Here is a 14,887-nt window from a genome sequence, read left to right on the forward strand (position 1 = left end):
CTACCAGGGACTACTATCAGGGACTACTACCAGGGACTACATCCAGGGACTGCATCCAGGGACTACTTCCAGGGACTACTTCCAGGGACTACTACCAGGCACTACTTCCAGGGACTACTACCAGGGACTACATCCAGGGACTACATCCAGGGATTACTTCCAGGGACTACTACCAGGGACTACATCCAGGGACTGCATCCAGGGACTACTATCAGGGACTACTTCCAGGGACTACTTCCAGGGACTACTACCAGGGACTACTAACAGTGACTACTTCCAGGGACTACTTCCAGGGACTACTTCCAGGGACTACTACCAGGGACTAGTACCAGTGACTACTACCAGGGACTACTACCAGGGACTGCATCCAGGGACTACTACCAGGGACTAGTACCAGTGACTAATACCAGGGACTAACTAACTAACTGCCAAGGGTATTACAATTGTATTATCCCATTGGGGGTTTGGGGACCTGATGATTGTGGGAACAGCCATCCTACAGGTTATCCTATTCGGGGTTTGGGGACCAGAGAGGTATTAGTGTAGCGCACCACAGCCTGAGGACGATGCTAGAGGAGGATAACACAGCTCAGTATCCACTCTTTCTTCTCTCAGGGACTAGTACCAGGGACTAGTACCAGGGCCTACTTCGAGGGACAACTACCAGGGATTACTTCCAGGGATTACTTCCAGGGACTACTACCAGGGACTACATCCAGGGACTACTTTGAGGGACTACTACCAGGGACTACTACCAGGGACTACTACCAGGGACTACATCCAGGGACTACTACCAGGGACTACTACCAGGGACTACATCCAGGCACTACTTCCAGGGACTACTACCAGGGACTACATCCAGGGACTACTACCAGGGACTACTACCAGGGACTACATCCAGGGACTACTACCAGGGACTACTACCAGGGACTACATCCAGGGACTACTACCAGGGACTACTATCAGGGACTACTTCCAGGGATTACTTCCAGGGACTACTACCAGGGACTACATCCAGGGACTACTTTGAGGGACTACTACCAGGGACTACTACCAGGGACTACATCCAGGGACTACTTTGAGGGACTACTACCAGGGACTACTACCAGGGACTACTACCAGGGACTACATCCAGGGACTACTACCAGGGACTACTACCAGGGACTACATCCAGGCACTACTTCCAGGGACTACTACCAGGGACTACATCCAGGGACTACTTTGAGGGACTACTACCAGGGACTACATCCAGGGACTACTACCAGGGACTACTACCAGGGACTATATCCAGGGACTACTACCAGGGACTACTATCAGGGACTACTTCCAGGGATTACTTCCAGGGACTACTACCAGGGACTACATCCAGGGACTACTTTGAGGGACTACTTCCAGTGACTACTACCAGGGACTACTACCAGGGACTACTACCGGGGACTACTACCAGGGACTAGTACCAGTGACTACTACCAGGGACTAGTACCGGGGACTACTACCAGGGACTAGTACCAGTGACTACTACCAGGGACTAGTACCAGTGACTACTACCAGGGACTACTACCAGGGACTACTACCAGGGACTAGTACCAGTGACTACTACCAGGGACTACTACCAGGGACTAGTACCAGGGACTACTACCAGGTACTACTTCCAGGGACTGCATCCAGGGACTACTACCAGGGACTACTACCAGGGACTACTACCAGGGACTAGTACCAGTGACTAGTACCAGGGACTAACTAACTAACTGCCAAGGGTATTACTACAGAAAGTTAGTGGCGTTATGGCAAAGTATTACAATGTGACTTGGTCTGTGTCCTAACCCCCCCCTCCCCTCCCACTACTTCTGACCAGTGCCCATAGGGCCCACTTTCCCCACACTAATTTTAACAAGGGCCCACTTCCCTTTATAGTGTACTACTTTTGACCAGGGCCCCCAGGGCCCACTTCCCTTTACAGTACACTATATAGGTAATAGGGTTCCATTTGGGACACAGCCTGCAGCTTTGTTTCCAAGGTGACTGCCTGGCGTCCTCTCAGCGCCCACAGAGTAGTACAGTGTGAGGATGAGACAGTGTCGCATGCAGTACATTAAGTAGCAGGCAGCCTCTCCTCAGAAGGTACATTAAGTAGTTATACTAACTAACTATGTCTGATGTTACCCAGAGATCTACTAACTAACTCTGTCTAAAGTTACCCAGAGATCTACTAACTCTCTCCGTCTAATGTTACCCAGAGATCTACTAACTCTCTCTATCTAATGTTACCCAGATATCTACTAAGTTTCTATGTCTAATGTTACCCAGAGATCAACTAACTCTCACTATCTAATGTTACCCAGAGATCTACTAACTCTATCTAATGTTACTCAGAGATCTACTAAGTCTCTCTGTCTAATGTTACCCAGAGATCTACTAACTCTCTCTATCTAATGTTACCCAGAGATCTACTAAGTCTCTCTGTCTAATGTTACCCAGAGATCTACTAACTCTCTCTATCTAATGTTACCCAGAGATCTACTAACTCTCTCTATCTAATGTTACTCAGAGATCTACTAAGTCTCTCTGTCTAATGTTACCCAGAGATCTACTAACTCTCTCTATCTAATGTTACCCAGAGATCTACTAAGTCTCTATGTCTAATGTTACCCAGAGATCAACTAAGTCTCTATGTCTAATGTTACCCAGAGATCAACTAACTCTCACTATCTAATGTTACCCAGAGATCTACTAACTCTCTCTATCTAATGTTACCCAGAGATCTACTAAGTCTCTATGTCTAATGTTACCCAGAGATCAACTAACTCTGTCTAATGTTACCCAGAGATCTACTAACTAACTCTATCTAACGTTACCCAGAGATCTACTAACTCTCTTTATCTAATGTTACCCAGAGATCTACTAACTCTCTTTATCTAATGTTACCCAGAGATCTACTAACTCTCTTTATCTAATGTTACCCAGAGATCTACTAACTCTCTTTATCTAATGTTACCCAGAGATCTACTAACTCTCTTTATCTAATGTTACCCAGAGATCTACTAACTCTCTTTATCTAATGTTACCCAGAGATCTACTAACTCTCTTTATCTAATGTTACCCAGAGATCTACTAACTCTCTTTATCTAATGTTACCCAGAGATCTACTAACTCTCTCTATCTAATGTTACCCAGAGATCTACTAAGTCTCTATGTCTAATGTTACCCAGAGATCAACTAACTCTGTCTAATGTTACCCAGAGATCTACTAACTAACTCTATCTAATGTTACCCAGAGATCTACTAACTCTCTTTATCTAATGTTACCCAGAGATCTACTAAGTCTCTATGTCTAATGTTACCCAGAGATCAACTAACTCTGTCTAATGTTACCCAGAGATCTACTAACTAACTCTATCTAATGTTACCCAGAGATCTACTAACTCTGTCTAATGTTACCCAGAGATCTACTAACTAACTCTATCTAATGTTACCCAGAGATCTACTAACTCTGTCTAATGTTACCCAGAGATCTACTAACTAACTCTGTCTAATGTTACCCAGAGATCTACTAACTAACTCTATCTAATGTTACCCAGAGATCTACTAACTCTGTCTAATGTTACCCAGAGATCTACTAACTAACTCTATCTAATGTTACCCAGAGATCTACTAACTCTGTCTAATGTTACCCAGAGATCTACTAACTCTGTCTAATGTTACCCAGAGATCTACTAACTCTGTCTAATGTTACCCAGAGATCTACTAACTAACCCTATCTAATGTTACCCAGAGATCTACTAACTAACTCTATCTAATGTTACCCAGAGATCTACTAACTAACTCTATCTAATGTTACCCAGAGATCTACTAACTCTGTCTAATGTTACCCAGAGATCTACTAACTAACTCTATCTAATGTTACCCAGAGATCTACTAACTAACTCTGTCTAATGTTACCCAGAGATCAACTAACTCTCTCTGTCTAATGTTAGTCAGAGATCTACCAGCTCTGTCTAATGCTAGTCAGAGATCTACCAGCTCTGTCTAATGCTAGTCAGAGATCTACCAGCTCTGTCTAATGCTAGTCAGAGATCTACTAACTCTGTCTAATGTTACCCAGAGATCTACTAACTAACTCTATCTAATGTTACCCAGAGATCTACTAACTAACTCTGTCTAATGTTACCCAGAGATCTACTAACTAACTCTGTCTAATGTTACCCAGAGATCTACTAACTCTCTCTGTCTAATGTTACCCAGAGATCTACTAACTCTCTCTGTCTAATGTTACCCAGAGATCTACTAACTAACTCTGTCTAATGTTACCCAGAGATCAACTAACTCTCTCTGTCTAATGTTAGTCAGAGATCTACCAGCTCTGTCTAATGCTAGTCAGAGATCTACCAGCTCTGTGTAATGCTAGTCAGAGATCTACTAACTCTGTCTAATGTTAGTCAGAGATCTACTAACTCTCTCTGTCTAATGTTACCCAGAGATCTACTAACTCTCTCTGTCTATTGTTACCCAGATATCTACTAACTCTGTCTAATGTTAGTCAGAGATCTACTAACTCTCTCTGTCTAATATTATCCAGAGATCTACTAACTCTGTCTAATGTTAACCAAAGCTGAAATAACTATCTCTCTCCCTCTCCCTCTCCCTCTCCCTCTCCCTCTCCCTCTCCCTCTCCCTCTCCCTCTCCCTCTCCCTCTCCCTCTCCCTCTCCCTCTCCCTCTCCCTCTCCCTCTCCCTCCCCCCTCTCCTTGCACTCTCTCCCTCCTTCCCTCTCACCATCTCCCCCTCCTCCCCCCCTCCTCCACACTTTATTGAGTCCCTGTAGTTGTGTTTCAGAATCCCCATCCATCTCAGGTTTGACACAACAAGCGGTGTAATAATGTCCTTCCTGGAGAAACTCCTCAGCTGCCTCACTCAATTTGTTGCTCACAGGTGGCCTGTGATGTGGTAAACAAAATCCAGATGGATGGAAGCGATACCGAACCACCAGGCAGCTTTAAAGTTGTTAGAATTCACAATCCTGGGAGTTCTACTTGACAATAGGATTCCCACATACATTCTAGAACTAGAAACTGTATTTTTTTTCCTTACACATTAAACAGCTTTACATGGGTATCTATTTTTCATAGTTCAAGTCTATGTAATCAATGTAGTTTAGGTGTCAGTCGTGCCTGCTTTTCCTTTTTCTCTCTAATCGACTCAAACAGTGGGGAGATGACCTCTTGTGAGTGGTGCTTTGTGGTGATGAGGCTAACTCTTCATCATCATAGATTTAATGTAACTCACACAGACCCCTGAAGGACTGGGGAAAACGCACACACACGCACACACACGCACGCGCATGAGCACGCACACACACAGAAGTACTCTGGCACACTGTTGGACCACAACACATCAGTCACAGAGTGGAATGTGTGGGACTATTCCATTATTTTACAGAGATGATGGTTATATTAACCTGACAATGTAAGTCAGAACATTGTGTCTCGATGACGAGCGTGTGCGCTAGCCTATCTGTAACGTCAGTCATGAAATGTGTGAACATGGTTGAAGATCATGGGTTATTTGCGCTCGAGGCTGTCGTGTTCATTTTAATGGTTCAAACAGAATGTTCTAGCGATTCTGTATGCTGCGGAGTCTTTGAAGAGCAGCATGCTTGGAGACGCCTGCAAAGTGCTCTCTCTTTAGCTAGCTGCTGCCTACATGTTCAGGGGAATAGATTGGGACAGCACATCATGCATTGGCTTTTAATGTATTTTTGCATTATCCTATTCGTAATTTACCCTGAGAACACTTTATGACAAATGCTAAAATTGTGATGCATTATATTATATGGCCTATGCATTACAGCCAGATGCACTACGACTGTATGGCAATATACCAGTCCATTCTGAGTTCAATGGATTGGTTTACAGTCATTCAGAGGAGCCTGATTGTTCTGCCCAATAAGTCTAGCCACTACCCCTCGCTCCCCCTCTTCCCCTCGATCCCTCTCTTCTCCTCGCTCCCTCTCTTCCCCTCGCTCCCTCTCTTCCCCTCGCTCCCTCTCTTCCCTTCGCTCCCTCTCTTCCCCTCACTCCCTCTCTTCCCCTCGCTCCCTCTCTTCTCCTCGCTAGAGCCTCATCTCTCTCTACCTCCCCTGTTAGAGCCCCATCTCTCTCTACCTCCCCTGCTAGAGCCTCATCTCTCTCTACCTCCCCTGCTAGAGCCTCATCTCTCTCTACCTCCCCTGTTAGAGCCTCATCTCTCTCTACCTCCCCTGTTAGAGCCTCAGCTCTCTCTACCTCCCCTGCTAGAGCCTCATCTCTCTCTAACTCCCCTGTTAGAGCCTCATCTCTCTCTACCTCCCCTGCTAGAGTCTCACCTCTCTCTACCTCCCCTGCTAGAGCCTCATCTCTCTCTAACTCCCCTGTTAGAGCCTCATCTCTCTCTACCTCCCCTGCTAGAGCCTCATCTCTCTCTACCTCCCCTGCTAGAGTCTCACCTCTCTCTACCTCCCCTGCTAGAGCTTCATCTCTCTCTACCTCCCATGCTAGAGCCTCATCTCTCTCTACCTCTGCTAGAGCCTCAGCTCTCTCTACCTCCCATGCTAGAGCCTCATCTCTCTACCTCCCCTGCTAGAGCCTCATCTCTCTCGACCTCCTCTGCTGGAGCCTCATCTCTCTCTACCTCCCATGCTAGAGCCTCAAGACATTTAAACGTGTTAACCCTCGCAAGGCTGCAGGCCCAGACGGCATCCCTAGCCGCGCCCTCAGAGCATGCACAGACCAGCTGGCCGGTGTGTTTACGGACATATTCAATCAATCCCTATACCAGTCTGCTGTTCCCACATGCTTCAAGAGGGCCACCATTGTTCCTGTTCCCAAGAAAGCTAAGGTAACTGAGCTAAACGACTACCGCCCCGTAGCACTCACTTCCGTCATCATGAAGTGCTTTGAGAGACTAGTCAAGGACCATATCACCTCCACCCTACCTGACACCCTAGACCCACTCCAATTTGCTTACCGCCCAAATAGGTCCACAGACGATGCAATCTCAACCACACTGCACACTGCCCTAACCCACCTGGACAAGAGGAATACCTATGTGAGAATGCTGTTCATCGACTACAGCTCGGCATTCAACACCATAGTACCCTCCAAGCTCGTCATCAAGCTAGAGACCCTGGGTCTCGACCCCGCCCTGTGCAACTGGGTACTGGACTTCCTGACGGGCCGCCCCCAGGTGGTGAGGGTAGGCAACAACATCTCCTCCCCGCTGATCCTCAACACGGGGCCCCACAAGGGTGCGTTCTGAGCCCTCTCCTGTACTCCCTGTTCACCCACGACTGCGTGGCCACGCACGCCTCCAACTCAATCATCAAGTTTGCGGACGACACAACAGTGGTAGGCTTGATTACCAACAACGACGAGACGGCCTACAGGGAGGAGGTGAGGGCCCTCGGAGTGTGGTGTCAGGAAAATAACCTCACACTCAACGTCAACAAAACTAAGGAGATGATTGTGGACTTCAGGAAACAGCAGAGGGAACACCCCCTATCCACATCGATGGAACAGTAGTGGAGAGGGTAGCTAGTTTTAAGTTCCTCGGCATACACATCACAGACAAACTGAATTGGTCCACTCACACTGACAGCGTCGTGAAGAAGGCGCAGCAGCGCCTATTCAACCTCAGGAGGCTGAAGAAATTCGGCTTGTCACCAAAAGCACTCACAAACTTCTACAGATGCACAATCGAGAGCATCCTGGCGGGCTGTATCACCGCCTGGTACGGCAACTGCTCCGCCCTCAACCGTAAGGCTCTCCAGAGGGTAGTGAGGACTGCACAACGCATCACCGGGGGCAAACTACCTGCCCTCCAGGACACCTACACCACCCGTTGTTACAGGAAGGCCATAAAGATCATCAAGGACATCAACCACCCGAACCACTTCCTGTTCACCCCGCTATCATCCAGAAGGCGAGGTCAGTACAGGTGCATCAAAGCTGGGACCGAGAGACTGAAAAACAGCTTCTATCTCAAGGCCATCAGACTGTTAAACAGCCACCACTAACATTGAGTGGCTGCTGCCAACACACTGTCATTGACACTGACCCAACTCCAGCCATTTTAATAATGGGAATTGATGGGAAATGATGTAAATATATCACTAGCCACTTTAAACAATGCTACCTTATATAATGTTACTTACCCTACATTATTCATCTCATATGCATATGTATATACTGTACTCTACATCATCGACTGCATCCTTATGTAACACATGTATCACTAGCCACTTTAACTATGCCACTTTGTTTACTTTGTCTACACACTCATCTCATATGTATATACTGTACTCGATACCATCTACTGTATGCTGCTCTGTACCATCACTCATTCATATATCCTTATGTACATGTTCCTTATCCCCTTACACTGTGTATAAGACAGTAGTTTTGGAATTGTTAGTTAGATTACTTGTTGGTTATCACTGCATTGTCGGAACTAGAAGCACAAGCATTTCGCTACACTCGCATTTAACATCTGCTAACCATGTGTATGTGACAAATAAAATTTGATTTGATTTGATTTGATCTCTCTCTACCTCCTCTGCTAGAGCCTCAGCTCTCTCTACTTCCCCTGCTAGAGCCTCATCTCTCTCGACCTCCTCTCCCTCGCACTTTATCAGCTCCAGTTAATAAAGTAGCTTTTCTGCTTTAGGTCTATACGGAATGGGTCTAGTTGTCGGGTCCGTTTGGAGTGGGTCTCTATATTTAAAAAAAGATCCATTTCGGAACGGGTGCAACCTTTTAGACCCGTGAAGACCTATAATATATAGTACCGTATATGCATTGGTTAAAGCTCAATGTTAAATTCAAATCTCCATACCATCATATCTAAGCCAATATGACACAAATATCAATGAAAATTTGCAAATCAAGTTGATTGGAGGTACACAACACACTCCTCCTCGCCTCTCGTCATGAGCCGTCCGGCTGTTTCCCGAGAACCACATACCGGATTGTTAACAAGGTTGTTAGCATTAGAAAAACAAGAAAAATGTCTTGCCCTGACCTCACTCCATATCTAGACATTGGATACGAACAAGACTACAGCATCCATGAAGTGATCATTAGTCTTGCCAATACCTTTGTAGGTCGCAACAGTTTTGATTAATGTATAATTTATCACTCTCACATTCTAATTTCCATCCATTAATAAGAAACAACGATGTGCTATCTCTTTGTAGCATTTCTGACAACGCTAACATCTTTTGTGCTGAATATCAGAGTTCTAAAACTGGACCAAAGCACTTGGTCCGGGTTCGGCTAGTCACTAGCGCAGCAACAACGCTAGTAGCGAGCTAACACCAGTCAGATGAGAGGCAAGCTACAAGCAAAGCTACAAACTAATGATGATTTGAGAAGGTTTGAATCCTAAGCAACCTGCATACACATTGTTTGAAGTACAATAGACCAAAATAGCTACTGTAGTAGGTCAACGCGTGTACTGGAAAACCTTGGTAGAGCATGGGTGAAGTAGACATTGGGGTGCTCATGTGAATTTCCTTTCTTTTCGGCTTCAGACCAATGCCTACTTCTCATTTTAATCGTAGTTGTTTTTTGATGCAGTATATGGGTCTGATATTCACGATACGTATGGATACAATATTCCTATGGCTCAACACATCGCTAATAGATGGGTTATTAGGCACAAACAATAGAGGTTTTTATCTTCCTATGTGTCCAAACTATCACTAATAGTCTCTGGTTATTCTCTATGGCCTAGCTGACACATGCAGTAGAGGTTTCTATCTTATGTCTTGACAATGAGTTTAACAGTTTAAAAGCATTATGTTGATGTACTGTACACTATTTGAATGGCGTTGATTGACTGTACGGAAAACAGGTAACAGTTAAATATGTTTCACTTACTCTGCAGTTCCCCAGCTCCTCGACTGAAAGGATGATGGTGCCACATTTCTTTCCAGGGATACCACTACAAAACAAAGACAGAGATAGAGAGAAACAGAGATAAAAGCTCCATCCTGTACTCATTACATTTAGTGTTGACATGACCGTGCATTATAATGGGACTTCCACCTTTCGTCTTTTCTCTGTGAATCCTCCACATTCAGGAACCAAACAGCACTGGGGAGGACTGTCTCTTATAAACTCCCTAAAAGTGCACCGCAATCTGTCTTGATGTTTTTTTTGATGAACAGTAGAATTAGACTGTTCCCAGTCCACAGTAGATTTAGAATGTTCCCAGCCCACAGTATAATTAGACTGTTCCCAACCCACAGTAGAAGTAGACTGTTCCCAGCCCACAGTAGACTGTTCCCAGCCCACAGTAGAATTTAGACTGTTCCCAGCCCACAGTAGACTGTTCCCAGCCCACAGTAGGATTTAGACTGTTCCCAGTCCACAGTAGTATTTAGAATGTTCCCAGCCCACAGTAGGATTTAGACTGTTCCCAGCCCACAGTAGGATTTAGACTGTTCCCAGCCCACAGTAGTATTTAGAATGTTCCCAGCCCACAGTAGGATTTAGACTGTTCCCAGCCCACAGTAGACTGTTCCCAGCTCACAGTAGAATTAGACTGTTCCCAGCCCACAGTCGTATTTAGAATGTTCCCAGCCCACAGTAGAAGTAGATTGTTCCCAGCCCACAGTAGGATTAGACTGTTCCCAGCCCACAGTAGTATTTAGAATGTTCCTATCCCACAGTAGAAGTAGACTGTTCCCAGCCCACAGTAGGATATAGACTGTTCCCAGCCCACAGTAGAATGTTCCCAGCCCACAGTAGAATTAGACTGTTCCCAGCCAACAGTAGAATTTAGACTGTTCCCAGCCCACAGTAGAATTAGACTGTTCTCAGCCCACTGTGGACTGTTCCCAGCCCACAGTAGAATTATACTGTTCCCAGCCCACAGTAGGATTTAGAATGTTCCCAGCCCACAGTAGAATTAGACTGTTCTCAGCCCACAGTAGAATTAGACTGTTCCAAGCCCACAGTAGGATTTAGAATGTTCCCAGCCCACAGTAGAATTAGACTGTTCCCAGCCCACAGTAGAATTAGACTGTTCCAAGCCCACAGTAGGATTTAGAATGTTCCCAGCCCACAGTAGAATTAGACTGTTCCCAGCCCACAGTAGAATTAGACTGTTCCCAGCCCACAGTAGAATTAGACTGTTCCCAGCCCACAGTAGGATTTAGAATGTTACCAGCCCACAGTAGAAGTAGACTGTTCTCAGCCCACAGTAGAATTAGACTGTTCCCAGCCAACAGTATAATTTAGACTGTTCCCAGCCCACAGTAGAATTAGACTGTTCTCAGCCCACAGTAGACTGTTCCCAGCCCACAGTAGATTAGACTGTTCCCAGCCCACAGTAGAAGTAGACTGTTCCCAGCCCACAGTAGAATTAAACTGTTCCCAGCCCACAGTAGGATTTAGACTGTTCCCAGCCCACAGTAGAAGTAGACTGTTCCCAGCCCACAGTAGAATTAGACTGTTCCCAGCCCACAGTAGAATTAGACTGTTCTCAGCCCACAGTGGACTGTTCCCAGCCCACAGTAGAATTAGACTGTTCCCAGCCCACAGTAGAATTAGACTGTTCCCAGCCCACAGTAGAATTAGACTGTTCCCAGCCCACAGTAGAATTCGACTGTTCCCAGACTACAGTGTATTCTCCTGTTCCCAGACTACAGTGTATTCTCCTGTTCCCAGACTACAGTGTATTCTCCTGTTCCCAGACTACAGTGTATTCTCCTGTTCCCAGACTACAGTGTATTCTCCTGTTCCCAGACTACAGTGTATTCTCCTGTTCCCAGACTACAGTGTATTCTCCTGTTCCCAGACTACAGTGTATTCTCCTGTTCCCAGACTACAGTGTATTCTCCTGTTCCCAGACTACAGTGTATTCTCCTGTTCCCAGACTACAGTGTATTCTCCTGTTCCCAGACTACAGTGTATTCTCCTGTTCCCAGACTACAGTGTATTCTCCTGTTCCCAGACTACAGTGTATTCCCCTGTTCCCAGACTACAGTGTATTCTCCTGTTGCCAGACAGCAGCTGTTTGTGTGGCATCGCATGGGGAGGTGTAACACATACTGCACAGTGATGGCTGGTGGCCTGCAAGACGAGGCACACACACACACACACACACACACACACACACACACACACACACACACACACACACACACACACACACACACACACACACACACACACACACACACACACACACACACACACACACACACACACACACACACACACACACACCAGGAAGTTCATGTAGAAACTCCAAACAAACACTGTTGACCTCTCCTCCATCTCTTCAATGGCTGCCAATCTATTTCAGACAGACCAACAACAGCAGGGCTCAGGAGTGTCCAGCAAATGCTATTTCAACTGGATACTGGTGTGAGTGTGTGTGTGGGTGGGGGGTTGGTTTGCATCTATTGCCATCCAATCACCAAGCCTCTCAGCTTTCACTGTGACTAGATGAGTTCAATGGGTTGAAAAAGGTCCAAACCACCAACACTGTGGCCACAGAGAGGAGGAGGAGAAGGACAGGGTATCAACTATCCTGTCCCAAATGACACCCTATTCCCTATGTAGTGCACTACTTTAGACTTTTGACCAGAGCCCCTTACAGGGAATAGGGTGCCATTTGGGATGCAAGGAATGCATCTCCTGTCTGCTTCTGACAAGGCTGTCTATCCTCCCAGACACAAGGCCGTCCATCCTCCCAGACACAAGGCTGTCCATCCTCCCAGACACAAGGCTGTCTATCCTCCCAGACACAAGCCTGTCCATCCTCCCAGACACAAGGCTGTCCATCCTCCCAGACACAACGCTGTCCATCCTCCCAAACACAAGGCCGTCCATCCTCCCAGACACAAGGCTGTCCATCCTCCCAGACACAAGGCTGTCTATCCTCCCAGACACAAGGCTGTCCATCCTCCCAGACAAACAAAGAAGGATGTGGGTCGTAGTGGGCTCCTGGCTGGAAGCCCCTAGCAGGACGCGCGCACACGCACGCACGCACGCACGCACGCACGCACGCACGCACGCACGCACGCACGCACACACACACACACACACACACACACACACACACACACACACACACACACACACACACACACACACACACACACACACACTCTCTCCCTGTCTCTCTAGAGGGAGGCCTATGATTAGAAGGTCAAGCTTGTAGCAGAACTCCCGTCCAGCTGTGACAGATGATCTTAGCTGAGTGATGGCTCCGTCTGATGGTGTGTTCTGTAGCCCCACCTGGGTTCAAATAGTATTTGTTTCCTTTCAAATACTTTAGCTGTGCTCAAATTAGCTTTGCATAGAACCAATGGAATAGTCCCAAAAGTGTAAACCCTTGCCTCGTCTGGCACTCCAGAATCAAACCTAGGATAAGTGAAGTCAGATGATGAAATAGAAAAAGGCCATGAACACAGGCCAAGGACATTTAGATACATGGAGGGATGACAACTTCTCCACTCCTTCTTCTCTTATCTGTCTGTACAGTAGTGTAATAAATGACACCTCGTGAATCATTTAGATGTTTGGCTGAAGACCTCAGTCCATTAACCTTCACTGTTGTCATTCTCTCTGAACTCCTAGGATCGTATAGATGGATCCTATAAACATAGATGACTGTATAATGCAGACAGCTTCTCGAACTCCCCTTATTGAGACTAGATGTACTTACTCTAGTCTTCCTTAGGAAAGCATCAGACCTGTCAGACTAACATAATTCAAGCTTTATCCACACTGGGACCGGGTTACTAGGGAGCTTTATCCACACTGGGACCGGGTTACTAAGGAGCTTTATCCACACTGGGACCGGGTTACTTAGGAGATTTATCCACACTGGGACTGGGTTACTAAGGAGCTTTATCCACACTGGGACCGGGTTACTAGGGAGCTTTAACCACACTAGGACTGGGTTACTAAGGGGATTTATTAGGGTTACTAGGGAGCTTTAACCACACTGGGACCGGTTTACTAGGGAGCTTTATCCACACTGGGACCGGGTTACTAAGGAGCTTTATCCACACTAGGACCGGGTTACTAAGGAGCTTTATCCACACTAGGACCGGGTTACTAAGGAGCTTTATCCACACTAGGACCGGGTTACTAAGGAGTTTTATTCACACTGGGACCGGGTTACTAAGGAGATTTATCCACACTGGGACCGGGTTACTAAGGAGATTTATCCACACTGGGACCGGGTTACTAAGGAGATTTATCCACACTGGGACTGGGTAACTAAGGAGATTTATCCACACTGGGACCGGGTTACTAAGGAGCTTTATCCACACTGGGACCGGGTTCCTTAGGAGATTTATCCACACTGGGACTGGGTTACTAAGGAGCTTTATCCACACTGGGACCGGGTTACTAGGGAGCTTTAACCACACTAGGACTGGGTTACTAAGGAGATTTATTAGGGTTACTAGGGAGCTTTAACCACACTGGGACCGGGTTACTAAGGAGCTTTATCCACACTGGGACCGGGTTACTAAGGAGCTTTATCCACACTGGGACCGGGTTACTAAGGAGATTTATCCACACTGGGACCGGGTTACTAAGGAGATTTATCCACACTGGGACCGGGTTACTAAGGAGATTTATCCACATTGGGACCGGGTTACTAAGGAGCTTTATCCACACTGGGACCGGGTTACGAGGGATATTTATCCACACTGGGACCGGGTTACGGGGGGATTTATCCACACTGGGACCGGGTTACTAAGGACCTTTATCCACACTGGGACCGGGTTACTAAGGAGATTTATCCACACTGGGACCGGGTTACTAAGGAGATTTATCCACACTGGGACCGGGTTACTAGGGAGATTTATCCACACTGGGACCGG

At 46.5% G+C, this 14,887-nt stretch overlaps 1 protein-coding gene across 3 annotated transcripts in view; it reads right to left on the reverse strand.

Annotated features, from left to right (window-relative positions):
- LOC124032358 (copine-8-like) overlaps positions 1-14,887 on the reverse strand; it is a 211,626-nt gene that overhangs the window by 89,795 nt on the left and 106,944 nt on the right. For all 3 annotated transcript variants that reach the window (XM_046344707.1, XM_046344706.1, XM_046344705.1), the window contains one exon: positions 9,915-9,978. In XM_046344707.1, coding sequence (XP_046200663.1) covers positions 9,915-9,978 — 64 coding nt within the window. The remainder of the gene's footprint in view (positions 1-9,914; positions 9,979-14,887) is intronic.

The sequence above is a fragment of the Oncorhynchus gorbuscha genome, linkage group LG03, assembly GCF_021184085.1.
Source record: "Oncorhynchus gorbuscha isolate QuinsamMale2020 ecotype Even-year linkage group LG03, OgorEven_v1.0, whole genome shotgun sequence".
NCBI classification, from domain to species: Eukaryota; Metazoa; Chordata; class Actinopteri; order Salmoniformes; family Salmonidae; genus Oncorhynchus; species Oncorhynchus gorbuscha.